The 27,757-nt window shown below is 44.4% G+C and overlaps 2 protein-coding genes across 2 annotated transcripts; both read right to left on the bottom strand.

The window, feature by feature from the left end:
- Window positions 1-900: 900 nt before the first annotated feature.
- LOC144327300 (syncytin-1-like) lies at window positions 901-3,624 on the bottom strand. The gene has a single exon (XM_077926324.1). The coding sequence runs from the start codon at window positions 2,926-2,928 to the stop codon at window positions 1,531-1,533; it is 1,398 nt and encodes a 465-aa protein (XP_077782450.1). The 5' UTR covers window positions 2,929-3,624; the 3' UTR covers window positions 901-1,530.
- On the bottom strand, window positions 3,621-9,394 carry LOC114584662 (uncharacterized). The gene is given in 1 exon segment (XM_077926327.1): window positions 3,621-9,394. A coding segment is annotated over 1 exon segment (5,424 nt). The 5' UTR covers window positions 9,045-9,394.
- Window positions 9,395-27,757: the final 18,363 nt, after the last annotated feature.

The following is a 27,757-nucleotide window of genomic DNA, read 5'->3' on the forward strand; positions in this document are numbered from 1 at the left end:
TTTCCACCCAGTCTGTCATTTTGCACTAATTTGTAAGCCTGTGGTTCTGTGCTCAGTTAATGCAGAATTAAATACAACTGACTGAATCTTGGGAAGATGCAATGGGACACTGGATTACAGCCAAAGGTTTTGTTAGCATGTTGTGGTGAAGGATAAAGAATCACTGGGAATGAAATCTAGTGGGACCTACATTAATTTGCTCCCTCCATGTGTGAATTATTGTGTAGGAGGGGCTATTTACTAGGTGCACAACATCTCTGGACTGAATGTCGAGGTGAATTGGATTGATTCATGGTGATTTATCCTTCCCTGAATTGGATTGATTCAAAATGCTCACTGCCAGATCAGTGCCCCTACAAAGCCTCATGCCATCCTGCCAGCACTCTTGAGGGCAGCCTCACCTCGTAATGCCTATTGGATGATGTCTCTTCCCAACACAACGCTGGAAATCTAACCCAGCCAATGCGAAGCAGCCAATGTTTTTAAAAATGTACAAGCTGGAATTCACACCACTCCTATATGCATGAACTGTTACAAATTGTGCTAAGGTGGCACCAAAAAGATGATGAACAGTTGGCTGCAATGTATTAAACGTAACACATTCTGAACCAGATTCCTTATGAACACATATTCACTGTGCATCAAAAATACTCAACAAGAATAGCGCTTCCACTGTCTGTCCCTGTTTCTTCTACTGTGCTTTCCCAAGTGTCTTCTCCCTGTTCATGTGCATCTTCTTTTCCTTCAAGTCCCTCCTGAAGATACCACCTTGCCCTATCAAGGCCTTTCTCTGTACTTGAGCATACAAATGCTGTAAGTGTGAATGTTTTGCTGGGATGCGGGGGGTGGGGGTGGGTGCATGATGTGGGGGGCTGAAAAAAAAGCAGGCTCCCTTAAAAATTCCAGGAAAGTTTCTTCTTTGGAGAAAAGAGTTTTATTGCAAATCTGTGCACAGAGACAGCCAGCAGAATATAGTTTCTGAAATCTGACTGTAAAGCAATACGCATCTGCAAGCCTTCTTATACTTTAGAGTATTTACCCACCTCCCAGACCTCCCCCCAAAACTTCCCCAATCAGCTGGCAAGTTTTCAACTTATTCCTTATATGGCACATCTATATTTGCTGGCTAAGGCTGCTAGCTAAGCACTTCCTCTGCTGGTTAAGCATTTTGTCTGCTCAGTAAGCACCCCCTCCCACCTCCTTGTACACGTGTCTTCTTTTGCTAGCTAAGCATTACTTAAAGCAGAAGCAAAGCAGGAAACATCTTGCTAGTGGTTTTTAGTTGACAGCAGTTTTTGGCTAGGCAGGGAACGACCTTCTGACCTGTAGCTAACATCAGCAGTTTCAGATAGCTGGTTAGACAGGAAACGGCCTCCTGACCTGTCTGATTTAGACTTTGCAAATAACTGCATTTTTGAGTTTGAGCTTGTGTAACCATCCTAGCAGAGTGCCGGAATTTACTATGTGTAGATAATATTAATGATTAACCGTTCCCCTCTCCCTTCACTCCCTCCTCTTCTTTTGAACAACCTAATACTTAGGTTCGTTCTGGGGTATGGGCCTATACTCCCTCATCACAGCGATGACTGTGGGTCCTAGCTTCCGTGACAGGAGTCTTTGCATCATTTGCTGCAAGCATTGCAATAAGCAGGGGATACAGAGGCAAAGAAGCAAAAGGATTAATAGCGGTCCTGCTAATAATACTATAACATTCCTGAGCCAACTGCCATCAGGGAGCCAGGAATACATCCAACCCCATGCATCACTCCCTGTGGCTTTCAGCGGGTTTTCAGCTATCATTGTTTCCATGTGGTTGATGGTGGCTGAAATATTTGCTGACTGGTCTGAAATGTACATGCAGCAATGGGAATGAATTAAGGCACAAACTCCGCCCTTAGAGGCAAGGACTACATCCAAAGCGTAACGATTTTGAAGGACTACCTCCCTTATCTCTGACATTTCCTTATTAATTGCCTTTAAGGCCGAGATGGTGGAGTTAAACAAAGCCTCGGTCCAGTTTGCCAATCTATGCAGATCCCGGTAATTCATGGCTACACCCAAAGGGGGTAGAAGGGACCTAGAGATGGCTGTGCCGGTATACTGGTTAATAGGTGATTTTGCGTCCCTTTTGTTACGCAGACGGACTGTTGGGAGCTTATCCATCTTATACACCAGGGGTACGACTACTCCTAAAGTACAGGTTCCAGAAAAGGCAGAGGGGATTTCTTTGTAGGCTCTTGTGCCGCAGAGCAACCACAAATCAGACTGGAGCAGGCAGTTAGATCTGCTGCGCGCCGTCATCCAGGTAAACCAAGTATAAAAATCGACACACATAGCATCATAAATGGAAGTACCTTTTTGGAAGCAGGAAGATCCATTAATATACTCATAAGTCCAATTGCAATATGGATAGTGACCTAAAAAATTGCTGCTGTTATGATTGAAACGGAGACAACGAGGTGCCTGTTCCATGAGTGACAGAAACACTGGGGGTGAATAGGTGCGACCATCTGACATAAGATTACTAATTCTAAATGACTCATTTATTGGAATACTATGCAGTAGTATGCCAGGCTTCTTAAATTGAGGAGGGATATGCATACAAACCCAACATTCAGAAAGATTAAGCATAGAAGAGAAACGATCTATATCTCTAACATAGGTATTATTACTCCAAATCTGATGATAGGGCTCTGACCGGCCGGTTTTCCGTATATGTGAGTCATCTCCCAGACCCAACCCAAGTAGGGCTAGTACCAGAAGGGTCAAGGGGATGGGGGCTGGTTGTTCCCTCCCACAAAATCGGTGACGCTCATGCCAGCAAAAGAAAACACACATCCATATGACAAGAGCGGTTGAGATAACCCCTATCCACCAAAACCAATATCTCCAGGGTTCCTCCCACCAATATTCAGGGGGTGTGCTCATTGTTGAAGAGCTCACTGATATTTGTGCCCGACTATCTGTTGAGCCTCAAGGATGAGAGTCCACTGGTGAGCTGATGCTCCCACTACGTGGGTCAACTTTTCTGCTAACCCTGATGGGTGGATTGAACCACTTGTTTAGCAATTTCAATGCACACCTGGTTAAGGCTCCCACCCCTGCAATACTTGCATTAAGATAGGTTCCGTCCCATCTATCGCCTGGATTAAGAGTAGGACCTGGTCTATCAAATGAGGTTGGTACAATGCTCTACCTCCCAGATAACAGTTGATTACCCTCCCACAACAGCAAAAGCGGTCCAGAACTCGATAGATTTCGAGCGTCTCTGCAACTTCCCGTATGAGCACTATCCACGCTTGCTGGACAGTGGTGTGGGAGAGGAGCCACAACGGGGCAGTGGGGTGTTTCAATACGGCTATCTCATCAATCCCCAGTTTCCAATAGCCAAAGAGCACGCCATCTCTTACCACCGGCAAGACGAACCAGTCGTAGCAGAGGCTAGCAGGCCAATAAGGGCGGTATGGCTCAGTGGGGTCAGGGCTGTGGGACATAGAGCAGATAACAAAAAGAAAAGAGAAAGTCCTTATGGAAATATTAAATGTCCTGGTGAACTTCCTGGATTAGTCCCGGCACGGAGTTGGGGACGCTGCCCGCGGGCGCCCTTCCCATCCAATTCTTCAGCTGTGCGTTGAGATATCAGCTTCCGGTGTGATATCAGCAGAGCGGTCGTCTGCCAGGCGTCTGGAGATGGTCAGCCGAAGGGAGTTCTCTGGATCTGGAGTTACTGTCCAATCCGAGATGGCTTTCTTCACTCGAGTATGGTGGACCCACGGGGTGATGCCGGCAACCTTCACAGCAGTAGGAGTAGAGAGTAGCACGGTGTATGGTCCCCTCCAGCAGGGCTGTAGGGGGGCTCGCTGCCAGTCTTTCACCCACACTTCGTCACCTGGCTCGAACTGATGGAACGGTTCAGTTAACACACATGGGGTGCGAGCCTGGGTCCACCTGTTGAGATAAGAAAGAACTCGGGAGAGTGACTGTACATAATTATTCAGTTGCACATCTTGGCTAACATACGGATTTAACATTCTAACATATGGGACTGGTCTCCCAAACAGAACTTCAAAAGGTGACAAGTGGGTCCGTTTTGACGGAAGACTGCGGACCCTGAGTAATGCCAAGGGCAACATGGCCACCCAATTAGACCCGGTTTCCTGTGTCAGCTTGGACAGCTGATTCTTTAGAGTTCTGTTCATTCTCTCTACTTTTCCAGAACTCTGGGGTCTATAAGCAGTATGCAGCTTCCAGTTGATCTGGAGCGCTTTTGCCAGCCCCTGTAGGACTGCATGAACAAATGCTGGTCCATTATCAGATCCTATGGACCTTGGCAATCCATAGCGAGGGATGATTTCCCTAAGCAGGCACCTGGTTACTTCAAATGCCTTTTCAGTCTTTGTGGGCCATGCTTCGACCCATCCGGTGTAGGTGCACACTGCTACCAGCAGGTAGCGGTGCAGTCCACAACGGGGTAATTCAGTAAAGTCCACGACAAGATCTTCCATAGGTGCCGTTCCACTGTGCTGAATCCCTGGGGGAGCCAGTGGTCCGGCTCTGGGATTATTCTTTTGACACAGCAGGCATTTCCTGGAAATCTGGGCTGCCAGTTGGTAGAGGTGGGCTATATAGAAGCATTTTTCCAGCTGCTTGGTTGTAGCATCGGGTCCTATGTGGGTTGAATCATGGTACCTCTGAATTATTTGCCGCGAAAGAGACTCTGGAATCCATATCCTGTCATCAGGGGTAAGGTACCATCCTTCTTTGGTCAATGTCAGTTCCTGGGCGTCTGCAGTGTCCCTTTCCTGCTTCGTGTAAGCTGGCTTGTCAGCGGTGCTTAAAATCTCTTCTGGGACCAGTGCTCCAATGATTGGAGCTGGGGCCAGTTCCCGGGCTGCTTCCTTGGCCACTTTGTCTGCCAATCGATTTCCTCTGGCCACTTCCCCTGGTCCAGTTGTGTGTCCATAACAATGGATAACCGCTACTGCTTCGGGCTCCCATACAGCATCCAGAAGGTTCAACAAGGCTTGTGGGTGGGCCACCTGGCTTCCTCTGGAGGTAAGCAAACCTCTCTCTTTCCATAAGGCTCCATGGGCGTGTAAGGTCAGGAATGCATACTTAGAATCAGTATAGATGTTTATCTTCTGTCCCTTTGCCAGGCTCAGGGCTCTGGTAAGTGCAGTTAGTTCTGCCAGCTGGGCCGATGTTCCAGGCGGGAGTGACTTCGCTTCGACCACCTGGTCGTCCAGGGCTACCACTGCATAGCCTGCTTTTCGCTGCCCAGCCTCGACAAAGCTGCTTCCATCCACAAACCATGAAAGCCAGTGGGGGTCTGCTTCGTCTTTGAGATCAGGCCTGCTGGAATATACTTCGTCCATTACTTCAATGCAGTCGTGCGTCTGCTCCTCACCTTCTCCTACCGGCAACAGGGTAGCTGGGTTGAGGGCGGTGGTGACCTGGAACTTCAAACGTGGGTGCAACAATAACATCTGGCACTTTCTCATTTTTGCTTGGGAGAGGAAATAGGTGCCCTTCATGTCAAGCAGAGCTGGGACTGCATGCGGGGTCACACAAACAGTGTCTTGGCCAAAAGTAAATTTGTCTGCTTTGTTCAATAGGGTGGCTACTGCCACAACTGCTCTCATGCACGGCGGTAAGCCTTGTTCTGTAGGCGTCAGGCGCTCAGATAGGTATGCCACGGGCTGCTGCCAACTTCCCAATTTTTGGCATAGCACTCCCTTTGCTGTTCCCTGGTCTTCATCCACAAACAGGGAGAAAGGCTTTTCAGGATTTGGGATGCCCAGCGCTGGTGCCTGCTGCAATGCCCTTTTCAGATCCTTGAAGGCCTGTTGTTGCTCTTCCTTCCACACAAAGGGGTCCTTTTCAGTTCCTCTGGTTGATTCATGCAGAGGCTTGGCAATTGTGCTGTAGTTTGGTATCCATATTCTACAGAATCCTGCCGAGCCCAAAAAACCACGAAGTTCCCTGCGATTCTTTGGCTCTGGAATCTGGATGATGGCTTGCTTCCTTTCTTCCCTTAGGGTCCGTCGCTGATGGGATATATCAAATCCAAGGTATTTTACGATGGGTTGGCATATTTGGGCCTTTTTCTTAGATACTCGGTATCCTGCTTCAGCCAGATGATTTAACAAGTCCTTGGTGGCTTCCATACACGTGTCCTCGTCTGAACAGGCCAAAAGAAGGTCATCTGCGTACTGCAACAGAATCCTGTGTGGGCTGGTGGGGAAGCTAGACAGGTCCGAGGCCAATGCAACCCCAAAAAGGGTTGGAGAATTCTTGAAGCCTTGTGGAAGCCTTGTCCACGTATATTGCACCTTGGTGCCTGTTCCTGGATCCATCCATTGAAATGCAAACAGGGGCTGACTTTCCTCTGCCAGACGGCAGCAGAAGAATGCATCCTTCAAGTCCAGTACCGTGAAATAGCAGGCAGTAGGAGGTATTAAACTCAACAGCGTGTAAGGATTGGGCACATTGGGGTGGAGGGTTTCCACGGCTTGGTTAACTAATCTAAGGTCTTGGACCGGGCGATACGAGTTATCTTCCTTCTTCACCGGCAAGAGTGGGGTGTTCCACTGAGATTGACACTGCCTCAGGATGCCATGGCGAAGTAACCGTTCCAAATGTACCCATACTCCTTCTGCAGCTCGCCGGGGGATAGGGTACTGGTTCACAGCCACAGGGTTGGCGAACGGTTTGGGCTTGACTATTATAGGTGGGATGTTCTTTGCCATTCCGGGCGGGTTGCCTTCTGCCCATACACCAGGGTTAACCTTTTGCAGGAGGTCTTCTGGGATAATCCCCTCCTCTTCTTTTACCATCATTAAGCGCCAGTGTTCCCTTAAGGGTACCTCTAAGGAGAACTCGCCTGCTTGCCCTGTAGTCATTGTCACTTCTCCTGTCGGTTGAAAGGAAATCTGGGCTTGCAATTTTGATAGCAGGTCTCGGCCCAATAATGGGATGGGACACTCTGGTATATATAAAAACTTGTGTTGGACTACTTGGCCGCCCAGGCGACAGGCAACAGATTGCAAGAAGGGGGCTCTTTGTGATTTCCCTGTGGCTCCTATTATGTTAATTGTTTGCTTGGTGGGCTTGGACACTGGCATGGGCAAAACAGAGTGGGCGGCTCCTGTGTCAACCATAAAGGGGATAGTTTGGTTCCCTGTTTGTATTTTGACCATGGGCTCACGGGAACCTAAAGCAGCTGGGCCCGGTCTGTCCTAGTATTCTTCCTCCTCCTTCAGGCTCATCATGCCGGGCTGCCTTTGGGCTGAGGGGTACCAGGGAGGTCCCTGTCCACGTCCTCTACCCCTGCTGGCATTTGTCGATGACCAAGGTCTCAGTTCCTGTCCAGGTCCCCTGGGGGTTGGGCCTGGGGCTCGTTCTCCTCGTCCTCTCCCTCCTAAGTGGGCCTGTGGGCATTCTCCTTTCCAGTGCCCTTCCTGCCGGCAGATGGCGCACTGATTCCTCCCCAGGCGGCCTTGCCCTCCTCCCCGGGCACTTCCTCTTTTCTGAGGGATGGGTGCGGTGGCCTGTAATGCCATCAACTTCTTTGCTTGATACTTCTCCTTTTTCTTTTGTTCCTCTTCTTCCCTCTGATTGTAAGTGGTTTGAGCCAGTTCTAACATCCACTCAAGGGTGTGGCCTATGAACCCCTCGTGTTTTTGAATTTTTCGGCGGACATCGGGCGCTGCCTGAGCTACAAAAGCAGCCTTTACAATAAGGGCGTTGGCAGCCTCATCTGGGTCTACAGGAGTATACTGACGGTAGGCTTCCTTCAGGCGTTCCAGGTAAGCCCCTGGGGCCTCTTCATTCCCCTGCACTACCTCTCTGACCTTCACAAAGTTGGTGGGTTTCCTGGCTGCCCTCCTCATACCATTTAACACGTTCTGGCGGTAGGTAGTGAGGGTTTTCTGGCCATCAGCAGTCTGATAATTCCAATTCGGTGTACTATCAGGGTATCCTATTATAATGTCTGGATCCGGTGTTCCCTGTGCTCTCATGTGTACTCGAGCTTCAACATGGATTCGCCTAGTTTCTTCTGTGGTTAGCAGCGCATCCATCAAATACTGCACATCATCAAAAGTGGGATTATAGGTTTTAAAAATCCCTTCAAACAATTTTATAATTTTAGCTGGATTCTCCTCAAAGGAGGGATTTTGATTTCTCCAATTACAAACATCTGCACTTGAAAAGGGTATATGCTGGACCGTGTAGGTCCGTGGTGCCTCCGCCCCACCAGGCCCTGGAGGTCCCGGTGGGTCATAAACCCTTCGGAGGGGCATTACTCCTTCTGTCTGGTTCTTCTTGGCTTTCTCATACTGTCTATGAATTACAACTCTCTTCGCCGCCTGTCCCCACTTACGTTGCCACTTCTTCCTCTTTTCAGGGGTGCAGCATTCTGCTGCCTCAACTAACAAGGGGCTCACATCCAACTTCTCTGCATAGGGGCTTACGTATGCCGCAATGCGTTTCTCTTGTTCCGTGGTCCATCTTTTATTCTCATCAGTCCATCTCTCCAATTCCTCTACAAATTCCTCATCATCTCCTTCCTCCTTCTTTTCCTCTAAATCATCATTCACTAACACATCGCTGTCCCTTCGTCCTGGGCTACGGCCTCCTGGGGCTGGCAAGGGGCTTGTTTGGGCTTGGGGGCCAGCTCCTCCCGGTGCTTGGGGACCTGGGCCTGGGGGAATTGCTAGAGGGGCAGTTGGTGGAGCATAGGGTGGTGGCGGTTTGATGATTCCCCCCTCCTCATCTTCTGGATCTTGTATCACCGGGGGCTTTTCTGCCTTCCCTGCCGGTCGAACTGTACAAATTGTATTTCGTGGGGCGTCGCCTTGGCAGGCTTTCAACCACGGTGGATTCTTTTCTACATTGATCTTCCAAGTAGAAATGTAAGGGATTTGGTCGGGGTGGACATTCAATATGTTCTGATATAATGGGCTGATTAGTTGCAAATCAAAGCTTCCTCCTGATGGCCAATTAGTTTGTGCGGGCCAGTCAACTTCACATAATGTCCTCATTCTCTGTTTTCGCAATTTGATTCCCCAATCATCATGCTTTGTGGCCGCTTTCCAGTTCTTTAAAAAACATTCCAGAGGGCTACATTGGCTTGCCCCAGACCCCATTTTTCAGATACTCTGCACCTAATCCGATTGTAAATTCTTTCACACTCCACACGATACAGATTGTGATCTGCCGAGGTCTCCCTGACAGAAAATGCACAACCCTGCAATCGCTCGGCCAAGGGGAACGCTGAGCCCCGACCCACACTTGACAATTCAGTCACTAGAGTATCTTGACATGCACCACACAACATACAAAACACACCAATATAATTCCAACATGTAACACACCAAACACATCAAAATAATTTTCCCTCTGTTTCCCTTTTACCCAACCTTACTGGCGGCACACTACTGCAATCAGCCAGTTCTCCCCTCTGTTTCCCTTATACCCAACCTTACTGGCGGCCCTCTGCACAACCAGGTGAGGCTTGATCAGACCTCGCCCCCCCTTTTCCTTGGGGGCCCACGCCCTTTCCCTTGGGCTTACCGTTTTCCGCTGCGGATTCCCTCCTGGCCAGTCCTCTTTCCTCCCTCGACCGAGGTCCCTACTCAGGAGCGGTGTGGCCGGTTTCCCCCACGAATCTGTAGGGTGCGCGCTGAAGCCTGCAACCTCCGGTCCGAGCTGTTCACCTGGTCGAGCCTGGCTCTTCCCGGCCCCCCCTGGGGTGGGGCAATTTCCCGGCCAACGCACCAAGCTGTAGGCTTAGGCCCTTTACTTTGCCAGAGGATTGCTTACCCGCGTCCCCAGGACCGAGAAGAGAATAAAAAATTCCAGGAAAGTTTCTTCTTTGGAGAAAAGAGTTTTATTGCAAATCTGTGCACAGAGACAGTCAGATTTCAGAAACTATATTCTGCTGGCTGTCTCTGTGCACAGATTTGCAATAAAACTCTTTTCTCCAAAGAAGAAACTTTCCTGGAATTTTTTATTCTCTTCTCGGTCCTGGGGACGCGGGTAAGCAATCCTCTGGCAAAGTAAAGGGCCTAAGCCTACACAACAACAGCAGCAAGAATACTCATCGCAAAGTACTGGAAGACACAGGATTTGCCCACCCTGGAAGAATGGCAGATGCAAGTGATAGACTACATGGAATTGGCAGAAATGACTGGCAGAATCCGAGACCTGGGAGAAGAGTTAGTAGAAGAGGATTGGAAGAAGTTCAAAGACTACCTACAAAAACATTGCAAAATGTTTGAATGCTAAAATGATGTACAGGTTGTAAAGATAATATGGCATTAGTGACATAGTTGAAAAGAATATGGAAAAAATGTTTTAAAGAAATAAGGGTGAAAAAATTGAATAATATTATGTCAAACTTTAACTATATGACACCAAGGGATTAAGTTATAAAGAAATAGGTAAAAACGGATTTAAAAGGAAAGGAAAAATTGGAGACATAATAGGTTGAAAAGTATAAATATTGAATATGATTTGAAAGAAGGTAAAGTACTGCTGAATATGAGTGTGCAAAAGGGAACACAGAAAAGGGAGGTGTGAGGAAGTCAGAAAAGAAGGTTATAAGAACAATAAGTAAAAATTGGATTTTTATGTTTTTAATGTTTTTCTTTTTTTTATCTTGTTTGTATTTTTTATTGTATTTTTCTGTTTTTGTTTGATTGTGATGATGTGTTTTTTCTTTGGTTGATTGTGAAGTCTGTTTTGCTATTCAAAACTTCAATAAATATACTTAAAAAAAAAGAAAAAGCAACTAACAAATTTAATAAATAATAACAAATTAAAGGCTAAACTCACAGATGAAGCAGTTTCAATAGATACTGGCAGTATTGACTCCAGTTTGTTGGTTGTGGGGGGGAAAGCCCTTCCTTGAGTAGCCCCAGCTCCTCATTACTAATGTTGCTGCCCATTTGCTTGTCCTGTTCCTTTGGGATCAATGTGCATCACCTTGCATGAGTTGAGGGCAAGGTGCATGGAGACTCCTTCTCCATTCCTGCTTTTAAAGGAAAAGGATAAGATTCTGAAGAGTCAAATGTCATTTCTCTTTTATTAAGCCAGTTTCTATGTTTTCAATCACTGCACAGTTTAAGGCACATAATATGATGGCTGCTTTGCTTTACATTGCCGTGCAAGTAAGTTTACCGTTAAAGGTACTTCCCCTCCAACATTACGAGATGAGACATTTCATTTTTTTGAAATGAATAAATGCTCTTTAAAAAGTTATTTCACTAAGAAAAAATGTCTTCCAGAAGAACAGAAACATTAGTCAGTGGCCGATTAAAAAAAAAAAAAAAGGAACGAGAGACACATGAATAAGCTTGTGTAAATGACAAATATCTACCCTTATGAAATCGAAAGGTACAGAGTAATCATTTCATGAATGTCACACAACAAATTTTCATTAGGGATTTTCTGAACTGCATCCCAAAGAATAATTTATCCTGAGCAGATTGTGAATCTCTTAAATGTGGGTATTTGTCCAGGATCCAAAACTCTGCAGTCCTAATATGTGAATGCCATTTGTTTTCTGCCCAAATTGCTCTCTAGTACAGCTACTTTCCAGAGAAGTTGGATGAACTGCAGGATGGACACAATCCAGAAGGAAAAGTTGGGTTTGCTTTGAAGTAAATTGGATTTAAGAGTTTCATGATATACTATTTGTTTCACTGACTCTCAGGCATGTTTAACTTTGCAATGGGTCTAGTAGCAACAGTAAAAGGCAGTATCAATAATGGATTACAATAATGCACCAAAGATTGTTTGGAGCCAGTATGGTGTAATGGTTAGACTGCTGGACAACAACTGGGAAGACCCCAATTCAGATCTCATCTCAACCACAATGCTCACTAGGTGACCTTGGACCAGCAATCCTTTCTTAGGCACACAAAGTTGCTGTGGGGGCAAAATTGGGGAAGGACAGAAGCATGTATTCTGGCTTTAGGTCCTTGGAGGAAATGTCTGTTTGCAGGAATTAATAAGTTTCAGCTGGTTCAAAATGCAGCAGAAAATTTTTCTTTGGACCCATTTTTTTAAAAGCACATGATTTTTATACAAACAACACTGGTGCCTTGGCTGCTTCCACCAGAATCAAAGTGCTGATAATGATTTTTTAACCCCTGTATGGGATAAGGATACATTGGAACAAGGAGATCATTGGTAGAATCCAACATGAATATTCATTCCACCAGGAAAAGATTTCTGTTTGCACTGTGGAATGTTCTTGTCCTCTCACCCCTCTGCACACTCCTTCCCCATCTCCAAATTTCTGGAGCAGATTTGTATAGGGTGCAGGGAAGATGGGGGCAGTCCCATTGCAAAAGCAGAAATCCTTACACTGGTGGGACACAGCGTTTGAACACCCCCATTTTCATCTCATAGAATCCTTTGGGTCTACAGAATCTTCTTAATAAGATTTTCAGCATGTCCCATGATAAGGAATAAGGGACCTTCTCTGTTGTGGCACTCAAATTGTGGAATTGCCTGCCCTGGGAGATCTGCTTAGTCCTGTCTTTGTTGTTCTTCCACTCTCCTTTGAAGACTTTCCCTCTTTTGGCAGGTCTTTGGCCTGATTCTGTCTCTGAGTGGTGTGAGATACCGTGGGTTCCAGGAGCTTACACAGGATTTGGTTTCCTTGGAATAGGGGACAGCAGAGACTGTGGTGTCTTTATGATATATGGTTTCTTTACACATACATGCATCCTGATGGAGGGGCTCACAGCATCAAGAACCCAAGAGGGTCTTGCTTCTCCATTAGCTGCAGCCTTGGATTCAAGCAGAAGTCAAGCATATATCTCTCTCTCTGGCTTCTGCCTGCTTCTAGCATCTCCTTTACACACCCCTCAACTCTCAACTCTGGCCTTTGTCTTTGTAACAGACAGTTGAAGATTGGGGGGGGGGCACCCACTTGCCCTCTGGCACAGAGCCACTCCCCTTGTTACTTTAATGGCTCATACTTAGACCATTACCATTAAACTTGTTCAGCTATTCCAGCAATTCGATCCTGGTTGGATCCAAGAATTAGAAGCAATTTAGGCATATAGCCTACCACTCCTCCAACTCATAACAAGATAGTTTACATTTGATCCCAGAATGTTCTTTCCCTTCTCCTCCTATCATCCTCATGGCCAAAGTTTATAGGCTAGCCTGGTGTTTTTCAATCTATCTATCTTCCTTCTTTCAATCACTCTACTTGTTGGACACTGCAGAATAGTTATTTGTAGCTGAAACCGTGAAACCTGTGACACTCTTTATAGCAGCATTACCGAGCACAATGATCAAGGTGCCACCAGATGCTATCGTGAATTTTCTTTGTAGGGCATTTGGGAAGGTTAGGGTCCTCATCATAATTCATCGCTTTATTTGTATGCCATAACATTGTGTCCCAAGCCATTGCAGCTGATGGGCAGCCCCATTCAGAATCTCCTATGACTCCTAAATTATAAATATTAGCATTTCTGAGGAACTATCTTGCATCCAACAATATGCCACTTTTTTAAGGCATGCAGAATATTTACAGCAGTAACCTGGTTTGCTTTGGTGTCTGGAAATATTGTTTCGTATGCTAAACAGTTGCATGGCACTTTTCGGTAAAGACAGCAGTCAGAAGGGTAACTGATAAACAAGAAGCCACACAGATATTGTGTATTTTCTGACTGAGGGCCAGGATTTATAAGGGTGCAGATGTGGATTGTGAGAGAGCAGCGCTGAGCTGACTGCAGGGCTCCTGAACACGCTGCTTTGTTACTCATGTCACGATCTGTTCAGGTGAAGTAAACTGAGGGGAGCAGGTGCAGGAGGTTGATGGGCCAAGAAGGAATGCTGTGCCCAGAATACATTATGAGACACCGAGCAGCTGTTTATGAGAAACAGAGTTTTGTTTTTGTTTTTTTCCAGTGAGAACTTTCATAAGCATTCCTGTCAGGGCTGAGTCTGTGTGGCTATCCCAGCATTCGTTGTTCTCCTCAGCATAACTTTTTATGTACAATAAAGAAAGCTGTTTTTTCTAGCTGGGAGCACCACGAACGAGAACATCCTGAGAAGAGATGTGATACATTTGTATTCTGTACAGATCTCTGTGCTGCCGCCGAGACTCGTGGCCTCCAATTTCCTCTCAGATTTGCGGAGCTTTTATGCGAGGATACTGAGCGCATGGGGTGGGATGTACAGCAGATAAAGGGCACTATTTAAAATGGCAGCCTGAGAGGTTTCTGGTCGTGTGTTAGAGGTTCAGAGCACTGGTTGAAACTCTGAGGCAGTTGTGAAGTGTATATTTTAGCATACGATTCTACTGTAGAAATAAGACAAGTGTAAAGACTCTGAGCCACAGCACTGTAAATCAAAATTCCAATAGCTGTCAAGGCAGTTTTGTGTATATCTATAGAGCTCTGAATAATGGATGCTCATTACTTCCTAATGAGATATCATGTTCTGAAAGAAGAAACATTCCTCTATGAAGAGGGCATCTGGTAGCTCTAACGTTGGAGGATTGGGAAATCATAGTTTAAGTCCTCCCAATTAAGGGCAGACATAGTAATCTACTGTCCCTTCTCTTTCGCTGTTCCATACACCACCATCAAACACTTTTGACTCTTGTCCTCGATGAAAAAGTACCTTCTCACACTTTAAAAGAATTGCATGTGAATAAATTCAAGAAGCTGTATTGTGTTCTGGTTAAAGAGGAATTGAATATTCTCTGTGAATACCACTAGATTTGCTTTATTCAAATGGCTGGATCCCGAAGATTTCTCTGCTTTTTCAGTCCCCTCTCACAATCTTCCCTCACCCGCCTCTATCCATGCAGGCATCAGGGCCAGTTCAAGACATTTTGCTGTCTGAGGCAAAGGACAAGATGGTGCTCTCTGCCTATTCCATGTGCTGACTGCACTGGCAGTTGAAGCTTACTTCATCACTGCCAATGGAACAGCATCTTCCACTGCCCCTGAGGTAATCAGGCTGCTTTTTGGAGTGTTTGACAAGCCTCTGGCACACAAAGCTCTGATTTCCTACATAAGACAATGGCCAGGAGGTTCAGCAGGAACAATGCAGTACGTTTGTGTGTGCTCCTGCCCTCCAACATCTGCTACTTGAGGCAGTTGCCTCACTCTGCCTAATGATTAGGGCTAGCCCTGCAGGGAACGAAGCGTTATTGGTGCATTTGCAGGGCATACTTTCCCCAGAGCTCTTTCCCATATCTGTTGTTTTCTGCTAAGCCAAAGGTAACACGCAAAGTGACATACCTGAACTTGGTGATCCTTGATAACAGTGTAACTTCATTTCAATCTGAAGCAGTTTTGGCTGAGAGTTGAAGCAGCAGCTGAAAAGCAAACTTAAGCAACCTGGCAGAAAATGAAGCAAGATTCTTTAGTGGGTCAGATATGGTCCGGAATAATAAATTGTCATTTAAAAAGATGTGTGCACTGGAAAGTTTCTGTGTGTCTCACCTTGGTTTCAGAGACTGATATGAGCAGTGTGCAACTTTGAGCCATTTCAACAGAGAAGGCAATTTCAAACTGTTTCATAACCAAATGGTTGTTTTGCAAATGAAAGATCTATGGTATCACCCAAAGGAGCTTTTAAATGGGATTCTGGTTCAGTCTGTCTCTATCACCATGTCAATCTTAGTTTGAAAATGAAATAAAAAATTGATTCTCAGCATCTGGATTGCATGTAGAAGTCCCCGTTCTATCATTCATAATATCTATATATCTAGTATTCACATCACATATCCTGTTAACTTTGTGCCCATTTTCATCTAGCTCTTTTTTTCTTTGATAGACAGAGTCATTGTCTTCATCAGTAAACAAAGTTTAATGGATATGACAAAATGTCAGTGTCTTATCATGCTCACCTGGTAAATCAGAAATGAGGGAGGGTAGAGGATGAACAAGTCTAATGGGTTCAACGAAAGTCTCTTGTAATTGTAAGTTTGGAGAAGTCAGCATAATTAAATAAGGTGATCTCAGAATTTCCATGTTAAAACCATTACTCTCTTAGTTTGCAGGATACTGAAGAAGCTGTTCAGTTTCAATCTTACTTTCAAATCATGGGCTCTAATTCCAGAGAAAGAAGAGTTGCAGAGAAAGAAGAGGTGCAGTACAAATGGTTGATTACAAGATACACTGCCATAGGTTATAATGGTCAATTACTTCTTATAAATATATTGTTCAAATAGGGATTTTGAATCTGCATTTTCTCATATCTACATTTCAAATGTCCATTTTTAATTTTTGATATATGAAACCAAGAAAGTCCTAATCAACAGGATTCTGAAAACAACAGCACAACCACACAATTTTGCTCAAGCCACTCAATGCAGCAGTAATAGAGTAGGGGCTATGTAATGATGAGGAAGACCCCAGAGACAGGCAGGATACGATGGCAAATCCATTCTAGTGTTAGTGGATGTTGGCATGGGGTGAAGCCTACTGGGTTATTTATGCCCACATTGCTACCCTTTCCCCTGCTCATGTAGCCCCCCACCTTCTCCAATGTCACAGTTGTAAGGACAAAGGAGGGGTTGCTGTTATTGCTGCCAGCTGACCAAACTGACACTGAGAGAAAGATCCCTTGCATTCTACACTGTTCACTATGGGATGCTGGTTAAACAGCTGGTTAAACAGCTGAGTTAGTTGTCAGGCAGATATAAGTAGGAGATTCCTGTGAATTCCTAGAGCTTTGTGACTTGGGGCAGGAGAGGAACTCTATCAGGGCTAGCATGGCTCACATATCTGGGCCATGGGGTTTGGGGGATAAGTTATGTGTGCCTCCTTCATATGTGAAAAGGTGTGGCCAGGTAGGGAGGGGAGAGGAAGTATATTGCCGCCATTCCAGGACCAGGACCAGGTTAGGTTTGTTTGAACTTAAAGCTGAAATGGTTGCAAGGTAGCAACTGCATCATTTTAACGTCCCACACGGTCATAGGATTCACTGAAGCACACTGTTATGTTCAAAGTTGTGACCCCAATTAACTCAATGACATGCCTTATCTCATTATTCTGGGTATGGATGTGATTTGCAGTTCACATTCCTTAATTAAGATGAGTTGGGATGCTATTCTAAGTAGAAGCAGATGTGGATATCAAACCTATCATGACCAAACCACAGGATTGGGTGCATAAAGTGCAATATTGATCAATAATGAGATGTAATGGCATGTATTTTTGTGATACAGTATAATCCCATGGTTCTCTGCATTAAACAGAGAAGCAATTTCCTCTTTTCATCATAGCCACAGTGCATTTTATGCAAGATGGAGAGAAAGCTCTGGGAATAAGGGTTTCTCTTTATTTTATTTTCTCATTTTAAAACTAATCAAACTTTAATAAAAATGTTGACAAATTCCCATTTCTAATTATTCAGTTATTCATTTCCTTGACGACTAGCAAGCTAGCTAACTGTAGCATATGTTTAAAGTATATTCAGTTTAGAACAGCTGAATGAAATTCTGTTTGTTTACTATGAAGGAACCTTATTTCAGAAAGTAAGCAGTTTGACCATGGAGCCAGTTTCCTAGAGGGGTGGTAGGCACTCCTGCACCAGAAGTCTTCAAGTAGACATTTGACAGCCAGCAGATGTTCTGCATCAAGCAAGTGGCTGGACTAGGTGGCATAGAAGGTCCCTTCCAACACATTGGGCTGGATCCAACTCACATGATCTGCTGGCAGAAGCCAGCACAAGAACTCCTTCTAGCACTGTGGGGCTTTCCCCTCTCCTCCCCCTGCGTACCTCCCACACATCTGATGGGTCAACAGAAACCCCAGAACAGTGTGAGGTAGGAGGAAAGGAGAGTTCATTCTGTCAGGCAAGTGAAAATGCTTGTGCTGACACAACAATCACCTCAGAGCCACACTAAATTCCACGAGATCCACTAAATACTTATCTAGGAGCTCCATAGCTGATGCACTGCCCTGTTCCAATGCCTGGGTTGTCCTCGTTGAATGGCATATTTACTCGAACGGAATACTGTAATTTGACTCCAGACTGAAATGAAGTCATTCTGGAAGACAGAGCCCTAACCACGCTTTGCACCTAGTGAGCTTTCAAAAAATTAATACCCAGCTTTACTAATATAATGACTCAACATTCTGGAATATTTTTTGTTCTCTGTCTGCTGTGCATACTGAATAGTGCTAGAGCAGATAGGTCATATGCCTGGGTTTTATATTCCCATAAGAGAATAGTTATATTCTGTGCCAGCAAACATCATGGACAATAGTATTAAAGGGGAAGGGAGCTTTACCGACCCACAAATGTTGCTTGGAGGAAAGGCACAGGAAGGCCTTCTCATGTGTCTTCACCAAGGTGCTGGTGAGGGCAGCAGGACTGAGAGAAGGGCTTGTTAAGTACAATTGTTTAATTGTACATTGAATGGTAAACAACTCTGTATATGCATAGCATGGAAACTTCCACTAAAGCTGAACAAAGGAGTTGCAGAGAGCCTAACAGGTTGATAATTAACTAGGAATGTATATCTGCTATGCTGACACCAGGTGTTTAACTTAGATCACATGGGGTATTCAGTTGTAAATCTCCATTTTGTGTGTTAGTTTCTTTGTTCTCAAACCACCCAAGAGGAAGGTGTGTTGATGATTCTTTCCAGGAACACAGCCTCAGGCTGTAATGGAGGCTGTGGGAGAGTCAGAGCTGTGTTTTCAGCCCTGTTTGACGTAATTTTATGTTTCTAAGATTCTGTACCTGTGCTTGAACAAGCACATAATATTATGCAACTATCTGGATGTAACATTATTGTTTTGAGTGTCTGTTTTGGAACAAGTTCTGTTAGTAAAGCTTTAGGATCATATTTTTTGTTTGGACAATTTTTACTTCAAGAAGAGTCATTTTTTATTCATCCTATTGCTTCCATATGCACAATATTAATAACCACTGTAGCAGGAACCCCCCCCCCCATCATTCAGTTTGTACAAACTTCACACACACTTACACTCACACACTACATACGCTATGCTTCTGTTATAAATTCATAGAAAATCAACCATACATCGGATTTGCACTGTTTCACTTTTATTTTACTCCATGAAGGAAGGACTACAAAATGGGGAAGGTTTGATACAGGCCAGCCATAATCCCTTGAACATCCCAGCAGTGGCGTAGCATGGGTTGTCAGCACCCGGGGCAAGGCAAGTAATTTGCGCCCCTAACCCGTGGATTTGCGCCCCCTAACCCGTGGATTTGCGCCCCCTAACCTGTGGATTTGCCCTAACCCCAGATGTTGCGCCCGGTGCGGCCGGCCCCCCCTGCACCCCCCACGCTACGCCACTGCATCCCAGCACATCCACAGGAGCCCTGCCCAGTTGCTATGCCAACCCTGATGGTCCTAGACAGAAGACAATCAACATCACAAAGAACTTCCATATGGGAGTGGATTCAGCATGGACTGGAACAAAGGACAATGATCAGATCTTCCCTCAGGGGGCAGGAAACCGCGACTACCTTTTGTCTTCTGAAAATGACTCATGGGGAGGGGGAGAAGGGAACCAGCCAGGTGACAGGACACTCAGGTTAGCCACCACAACTCCTCCCTCAACCCCTCCTTTTTGTAATGTATGCATGATGTTTCTGGGGGTGGGCTTGACCTACAGGATGGGAATTTCAAAAAGTTTTTATAAGGTCTTGCACACCATTTTTCTGTGTCTTTCCTCTCTCCTGCAAGTGAGGGGAGCACCCTGTTGCAACAGTTCAATAAAGGCCAAGCCTACAGGCTGCTGATTTGCTCCAATTTACTCTGGTTGGTGTCTTTACTTTCTGTCCAAGGAAGCCCTTGGGTTTTTCCGGTAACACCACCAATAGGCCCTCCCCCAAACATTTCAGAGCCTGGACTGGTTTGTATGGGGTAATACTTTCCTTCAGATAACCTTACTGAAAGGGGCTGGACTGGATGTGGCAAAGGTAAATAGGGAAACTGGCAGAATGTGAGGAAAGAGACAATTAAAAAAGGTCTAGAAAACAAACAAGCAGGAAAGTTTCCTAATTTGCTACTTCTGGTAGTAATTTGGTGCCCGGTGCTCTAGGTTTTGCAGCTGTAGACAAGCCAGGACTTGGTGGCAGCTCAGCAACTCAAAAAATTTCCCCACTTCTTAATGGTTGGATCATGGAAATTGTAGGACTAGAATAGATCGGACATGTCTATGCAGAAGCTCTTTCAAAACATTTGGCAAGATGGATAAGGGTCTCAGATTCCTTGCAACTATGTTTGAAGATTAAAATGATGGTGGTCAATGAACTGCGGGGTGGGCATTAAATGAATTGTTTGTTGGGCTGGCTAAATGAAAACCATTTGTACTGTCCAATTTCCCCCCAGAAAATGCGGAAATGCTTTGTCTTATCTTTACTTGGCCTTTACAATAACTGTAAGCAAGAATCAAAGAAAACATCAGGTCCAAGGCTTTGCATTAACATGTATATGAATCCCAATAAAAGGGAATCTAGAGGGAGAAAAATGTTGTTGAGACAAAAAAGGAAATAATAAATGCTAATTAGCAAAGTATCTATTTGATAAGATGATATTATTGGGCTTATAGAGTGATGTTATTAAGGAAATATATACTGTAAAAAAAGGAGAGGGAGAGAGATCCATGATGTTGTAAACAACAATATATCAAGGATATTAATACTTAAATGTAATCTCTCATCTCTGGAGAGCTGAGGCTTTATTTGTTATAAGGCTGACACAGCAAAAACAAAATCAACAACAAATAAAAACCTTATTCTCTCGTTCTCTCTCTGCCCATTTTCTCCTTCATCTTTTATTAATAAAAATTGGCTGGAAACAGGTTTTCTTACATAAGGAGAAGATTTAATGGCTTTGGCTTGCTCTTTTCAAATTGAACTCCCTTGCAGTGCTACCCATTCATCAGGACTGTCCCGGAAGCTCTGCAGAATGTAGAGCTGAGCCAAAATTTCTCAGAAGACATTTCCCTGAGAATTTTTTTTTAAGTCCCTCCTCCTTTCCCTTTGAAAAAAGAAGGCCACTATGCAGAATATTATCCAAGTATTCTTCCTCCATCTTTTGTGGTTGCTGAGACATCCCCACCTCTATACCCTTAGGTCTGGGGAAACATGGAGGAATTCAAAAGGGTAACCTGGTTGCCATTTGCTATGGGAGCAAACAAACACATTTTGGGAAAACAGAATGAAGCTGCCCTACTGCCACAACTTTTGGTGGACCCCCTACAATGAAAAACTGTGGAAGAATTTCTCTTCCTACTAGAAAAACCCCATTGACATGGCCATGCCAAATTCTCTGTCCACAAATAGCTACTGTATTTTTTGCTACATAAGACGCACCAGAGCATAAGACGCACCTAGTTTTTGGAGGAGGAAAACAAGAAAAAAATAATTCTGAATCCCAGAAGTCAGAACAGCAAGAGGGATTGCTGTGCAGCGAAAGCAGCGATCCCTCTTGCTGTTCTGGCTTCTGGGATAGCTGCGCAGCCTGCATTCGCTCCATAAGACGCACACACATTTCCCCTTACTTTTTAGGAGGGAAAAAGTGAGTCTTATAGAACAAAAAATACGGTAATTTCTGAGAGGTCATTTGGACACATCTGAAGCCTAACACTTTCCTGTAGTTTGGAGGGGTCCCAGACTCCAACACTATTATGATTTTAAATGTCTTCTCAAAGTGAGAATAGTTCTCCTCTGCTTCTTTTCTCTATAGAGGTGAGAAGTGATTCCTTAGCATAATCCTTAATCAAACCCTCATTTTCAGGAGTAGAAAACAACAACTCTGACAACAACCAACAAGTATAGAAACTTAATAATTAAAAAAGAATTCAGAATGTAGAATATATAAATATAATAAGATTAAATAAATTTTCAGCTATTCATACGTAAGTAAGTGAAAAAAGGCACATTACTTGGTGGGAACTGATATTTAGTTACAGTATTCACAGACTGCTTTATTTATATAGACAGCTCAATAGCACAAGAATCTCTAAGCTGCTTACATCATCATCATCTTCTTCATCATCATCATCATCGGGCAACATCCAATAAGATTTCCAGGATCTATAGTGCATCTATAGTGCAACTATAATCACAGATAATGCTGAGCAAATGACAAAACAAAAGATTAAAAATTAAGACTGAGTCACAGGAAGCTTTGGCAAACATAAAAGATTTTTAGAGGCATTTAAAAGTCATTACTGTCTCTACCTCACAAGTTACCCAAGGGAGGGCAGGTGATCCTAGGAAGATCCTATGAATATAGGAGCTTACTTTATTCTCCTGATCATTCTGTTGTTGCTCATTCTCCATACCTAAGCAACATCAACATTGTTGGACTGGTCATGTTGTGTAGATGCCTGTTTATCATCTTCCAAAGCAACTACTCTATTCTGAACTTAAAAACGGAAAGCTTTATGTTGGTGGTCAACAAAAGAGGTTTAAAGACTCTCTCAAGGCAAATCTTTAATAAATGTACTATAAACACCAACAATTGGGAAACACTTGCCTGCGAGTGCTCCAATCGGAAAACAGCCTTTACCAAAGGTGTCATGGGCTTTGAAGGCACTCAAACTCAGGATGAAAGGGAGAAACATGCTAAGAGGAAGGCATGCTTGGCAAACTCTCACCGTGATCACCTCCTGCCTGGAGGTGTCCTCGGTGGCACTAGGCAGTTCCCAGGAAACCTATGTCCCCATTGTGGAAGGACGTGTGGATCCAGCATTGGCCTCCACAGTCACTTACGGACTCACTGCTAAAACCCTGTTTTGGAAGACATCTTACTCAGCTATGAGTGATCGCCAAAGAAGAAGACGAAGAAGACTATAGGGTTGCTGGCAGAGAAAGGCACCATCACTGCACATTGGAGACCAAGCAAGGATTGGTGGCTTCCCCAGGCTGAAGCAACCCCCTCGCATCTTCCTCAAGGCAATGCCCTCCTGATGCCAGTAGCAGATGCTTTGCTCCAGCAAAGGAATAAGGAGGAGCTCACTTGATTGTTCCCTTGTGGTCACACTGGTACCTGCCCACATGTGATGTCAGGTGTTGGTCAGGGGGGTATGTTTTAGTGAAAACAGACTTGCTGGCCAAATTGGGGTGGGGGTCCTGATGGACCTTGCCCCTTGGCCCAGAGGTCCCCCTTTCCTGATATACACAAAATCATCATTGACTTTCAGGAGGAATTTTAAAACATTCCTTTTTACCCAGGCATTTGATGGATGAAAGTTACCCCTCCTGGAAAACTTGAAATTATCGGCTGAGAGAATGTGATTGCTTTTATCTCTTTTAAAAACATTTTAAACTGATTATAGCAGAGGTCAGCAACCTTATCCAAGATTGGGCCGGTCGATGCTCCGTCCGTCAGAGGATGGGCTGGAGCGTGTGTGCATATGCGCTCTTCCGGGTCGGAGGAGCGCCCGTGTGTGTGCTCACACGCTATTTCCGGTGCTCCTCTGACCTGGAAGTGCACCGGAAATAGCCTATGTGCATGCACATGGGCACTTCTCTGTCCCGCACATGTACTCACATGCTATTTCCGGCGCACATCTGGGTCGGAGGAGCACCCGTGCGCATGCACAGGGGCACCATCAACCCGGAAGTCGGTCCCCATGCCACGCCATGCCGGTAAGAGTGGGGGGCAGTGGGGGCAGCGGCAGGGGTCACCATGGGCTGGTCAGACAAGCCTCGTGGGCCTCTACCGGCCCATGGGCCTTAGGTTGTTAACCCCTGGTTTATAGAATGTTTTTAATGATCTGATGTGTTTGCTATCCTGGGCACCTTAGAGAGGAAGGGCAGGGTACCAACTGAAGAAATAATCCATGAAGGAAATTTCTAAACTTTCTAAATAGATTTTATGATATGGATACAAACTATGTTTTTTTCATACTATATTGTACCTACATAATCTACATTCCTCTGAATAAAAAATGTGGGCCAATTTGATCTTGTAGTTTATCATTTCAATAATAAGAAGAGTTTGGATTTGATATCCCGCCTTTCACTCCCTTTAAGGAGTCTCAAAGCGGCTAACAATCTCCTTTCCCTTCCTCCCCCACAACAAACACTCTGTGAGGTGAGTGGGGCTGAGAGACTTCACAGAAGTGTGACTGGCCCAAGGTCACCCAGCAGCTGCAAGTGGAGGAGCGGAGATGCGAACCCGGTTCCCCAGATTACGAGACTACCTCTCTTAACCACTACACCACACTGGCTCTCTATTTGTTTCCTTTTCCCTTTCCCTTACTGTCATAAAGTTTTTAAATTTCACCATGTATCCCATATCCCAGACTATAGATGCTAACAAAGCATCAATAGAGGGAGGTAAGGTACTTTTCCACCTTTGCTAATAAGTCAGTTGCCATTTCCAAATCCTCTTGTGTCTAATGCCCTTAAGGTATCCAAACATTGTTACAGCATGGTCTCTTGAGAGATCATGACTGAATATATTTGTTATTTTTGTTAACACAAATTCCCAAAAGGTCCTAATCATTGGGCATGGCCATATAACATGAAATATATTTCAATTTGAAGCTACAACCTTGGCCACCAGTCCTTGGGTAAGTCTTATTTATTCTAGCATTGGTCAGATACTGTCAGGTCAACATTTTATAAAGGTTTTCTTTAATATTCATAGAAAAAGTAAGATAGCGAGCAATCTTCCAAATCCAAAACCATTTATCCAGTGGTATTTCAACAGACATATTGCCTTCCCATTATGTTCAATAATGATTTCTAGATGGTTTTAATTCAGTCATTATTTCCTATTCCTTGTCTAAAGTTCTGATTACCTGGTTGACTTTCAATACCAGTATTTTTTTTACTTTGTGGAGTCTCTGAACTATAACACTTTATTAGTTTAATTATTCTATGTCTGACTTGGAGGTATTGAATAAAAAACCTACTTTTGACCCTTCTCACATTTCACTTGATGGTGGGATTTTACAAAAAAACCAGCCAACCAACAAACCATCATAGCTTTCAAGTCTATTAACCCATTTTTCTCCTTTCCATATTTCCTCACAATTCTTTCATTTCACATTCAGTGTTTAAAAAAAAAACCAGCAGTGAGATGTGATACACCAGGGCTCAAGCTACTTTCTAAAAGCATATAGCTGTCTTGAGTAATGGGACTCGAATTGATAACTATAACTTCTCTCCTAATCAAAACAAAAAAAATTCCTTCCAGTAGCACCTTAAAGACCAACTAAGTTAGTTCTTGGTATGAGCTTTCGTGTGCATGCACACTTCTTCAGATACACACACTTCTCTCCTAATGTTATGCTGGAGGGCATTTTTAAAATTTATTTCAGTAGGTAAACCATTTTGTGTGTATGTGTGTGTGTGTGTGTGTGTGTGTGTGTGTGTATAATACTACCCCCCTTTTAACATTATTTTTTAGTAAAAATACCCTAGTCTTATACACGGAAAAGTATGGTGTGTGTGTGTATTCAGTACAGTGGTACCTCAGGTTACATATGCTTCAGGTTACATACGCTTCAGGTTACAGACTCTGCTAACCCAGAAATAGTGCTTCAGGTTAAGAACCTTGCTTCAGGATGAGAACAGAAATCGTGCTCCGGCGGCGCGGCAGCAGCAGGAGGCCCCATTAGCTAAAGTGGTGCTTCAGGTTAAGAACAGTTTCAGGTTAAGCACAGACCTCCAGAATCAATTAAGTACTTAACCTGAGGTACCACTGTATAACTGTTGGGAGCATTAGATTAGGAGGAAGATGGACACCCCAGTTCCTGGACTTACCAGCAGCTGGCTTCCTGTGTGACCTTGGGGTGCTTGTGTTTGCTGCAGGCGGCCACATGGAAGATGGCATGGGGCCTTCCACTGGGGAGTCAGTCAGCATCCACATCTGGTCTCCCCTTGGTGGGGCTTAGGAATGGGACAGACTAGGAATGGGCACTGCTTGGTCTACTCTTGGGTTATAAAAGGTGAGCCCTGCTTGATCTCTTCACTAGAAATATGCCCCTTTACTGATATTACATGTTGGATAATGTAATGATGCTATGCAGCAAAAACAGCCTAGTATGTGGAGGCTATACCCTACAGTCTTTGAAACCACTGGCTCTGCATTGGCACAGACATCTGCATGGAGGAAGCCAACACATGCACAGGCTTCAACAGTGCAGACAGCCACACAAACAGACATCCAAGGGACAGGGGAAGTGGATTACCGAGTGCTAGATATGTGTCTATTAACTTACTCTCTCGTCTCTCTGAAAATCATATGGAGCATGCTTCTTGTGATGAACTCATGAAGGAGACTATATAAGCATTTGTAAGTAACATATAATTAAATATTTTATTAATCAGTACTGATGGGAAGAGGAGAAAAGGAAAGTTGTACTAGCCGAGGTTAGAACTCAGGGAGAAAAGCATGCTATTTTGAACTTAGCTAAATACCATTTCCTGCGATTGAAATTGTATAGCAGAATTAGCTGCTGCTTCCTGATCAGCTGAAGAAGTCCTATCACACAGTGCACAAAACCATGTCTAATATTTGTCTGACCTTCAATATTATGGTAATTTATTTAAATGTTCTTTGTTAATTAAGAAAATTTCAGATAAAAGAGCATCTAAATGACTTCGACCAATTAACTATATCACAGAACTTACTGAAATTATCAGTTATCATAATCAACAATAATTATGGAAATAAAATAACAACTGACTCCAAAATGCCAACTGGCCTTGTTTTCATCTGAATACTTTTTCTTCTTCTCCATAGTCTATCATATGGATTTCAGGAAGCCAATTTAAAGTTCCCAGCCATGTTACAGAATAAATATCTTCAATAACCTGCTACATTGAAGGGCGGACGTGGTAGAAAAGCACAGCAAATTTGAATAACAAATGTGGCCTCACCATCAGGATAGGCACAACAGCAGGAAACTCCCATTTGAGGGTCTAATTAGCATGGGTCCTAGTTTGGGCCACAAGGCATCATATCTGGAGTAGGTATGGAGGTGGTTACAAGGGAGTGATCAGGAACTTAAAGTAAGCTTCCTGTTGTTCCTAGGCAAGTAGTGCTTTCTGTCTGTCAATCAACTGATCGACACTGACGAGGAGGCCTGTTGGGATTGACTGATCTATGGTGTTCCTCACTGGGAACTGCCTAGTGCCACCGAGGACGCTTGCTTTCTCTGTTTGAGGGAATAAGTTTGGATTCAAACTGTTACCTCCAAAGGGAGCTTCCCCACCCTGCAGACACTGAGGAAGAAATGTTCTGTTTGAGGAAAGCAGTTTGCATTCAAAACACTTCCTCTGAATGGAATTCAAAGAAGTCCCTGTTACCACCAAACGTCTGTTACAATTAGCCCTTTTAAGGTGTGCTCCAAGTGCCAATCACCTGAACAGTGGTTACTGTCTCTACCTCACAAGCTACCCAAGGGAGAGCATTCTAGGGGTGGTTGCTACCACCAAGAAGGTCCACTGGTTGTGGAATGAGGAGAAGGAGCTCCTAGGAATATAGTAAAGATCAGCTTGGCCTGCCCAAAATCACAGCAGATGTGTTCACTCCTGCATACAACCAGGGCTACACATGTTCTCAGAGGACACCTTGTGTATGATATGGCTCACCATTTATTTTTATGATCTATAAGGGAGCAATCCAAACCCAACTTCTGTTGGGATCAGTGGTGTTTCAAATAGGTGAAATTTGCAGCTAAAGTCTCTCAACCTGGCTCCGCTGGAGATATGCTTGTGTAAGTCCACCATCCCTCCTCAGCCAGGGGTCAGGGTGAAATCA

Source organism: Podarcis muralis, chromosome 1 (assembly GCF_964188315.1).
Source record: "Podarcis muralis chromosome 1, rPodMur119.hap1.1, whole genome shotgun sequence".
Lineage (NCBI taxonomy): Eukaryota > Metazoa > Chordata > Lepidosauria > Squamata > Lacertidae > Podarcis > Podarcis muralis.

Excerpts from the sequence above, each read along its gene's own strand:
- LOC144327300 (XM_077926324.1), bottom strand. The coding sequence starts at position 2,928 with ATGAGCACACCCCCTGAATATTGGTGGGAGGAACCCTGGAGATATTGG.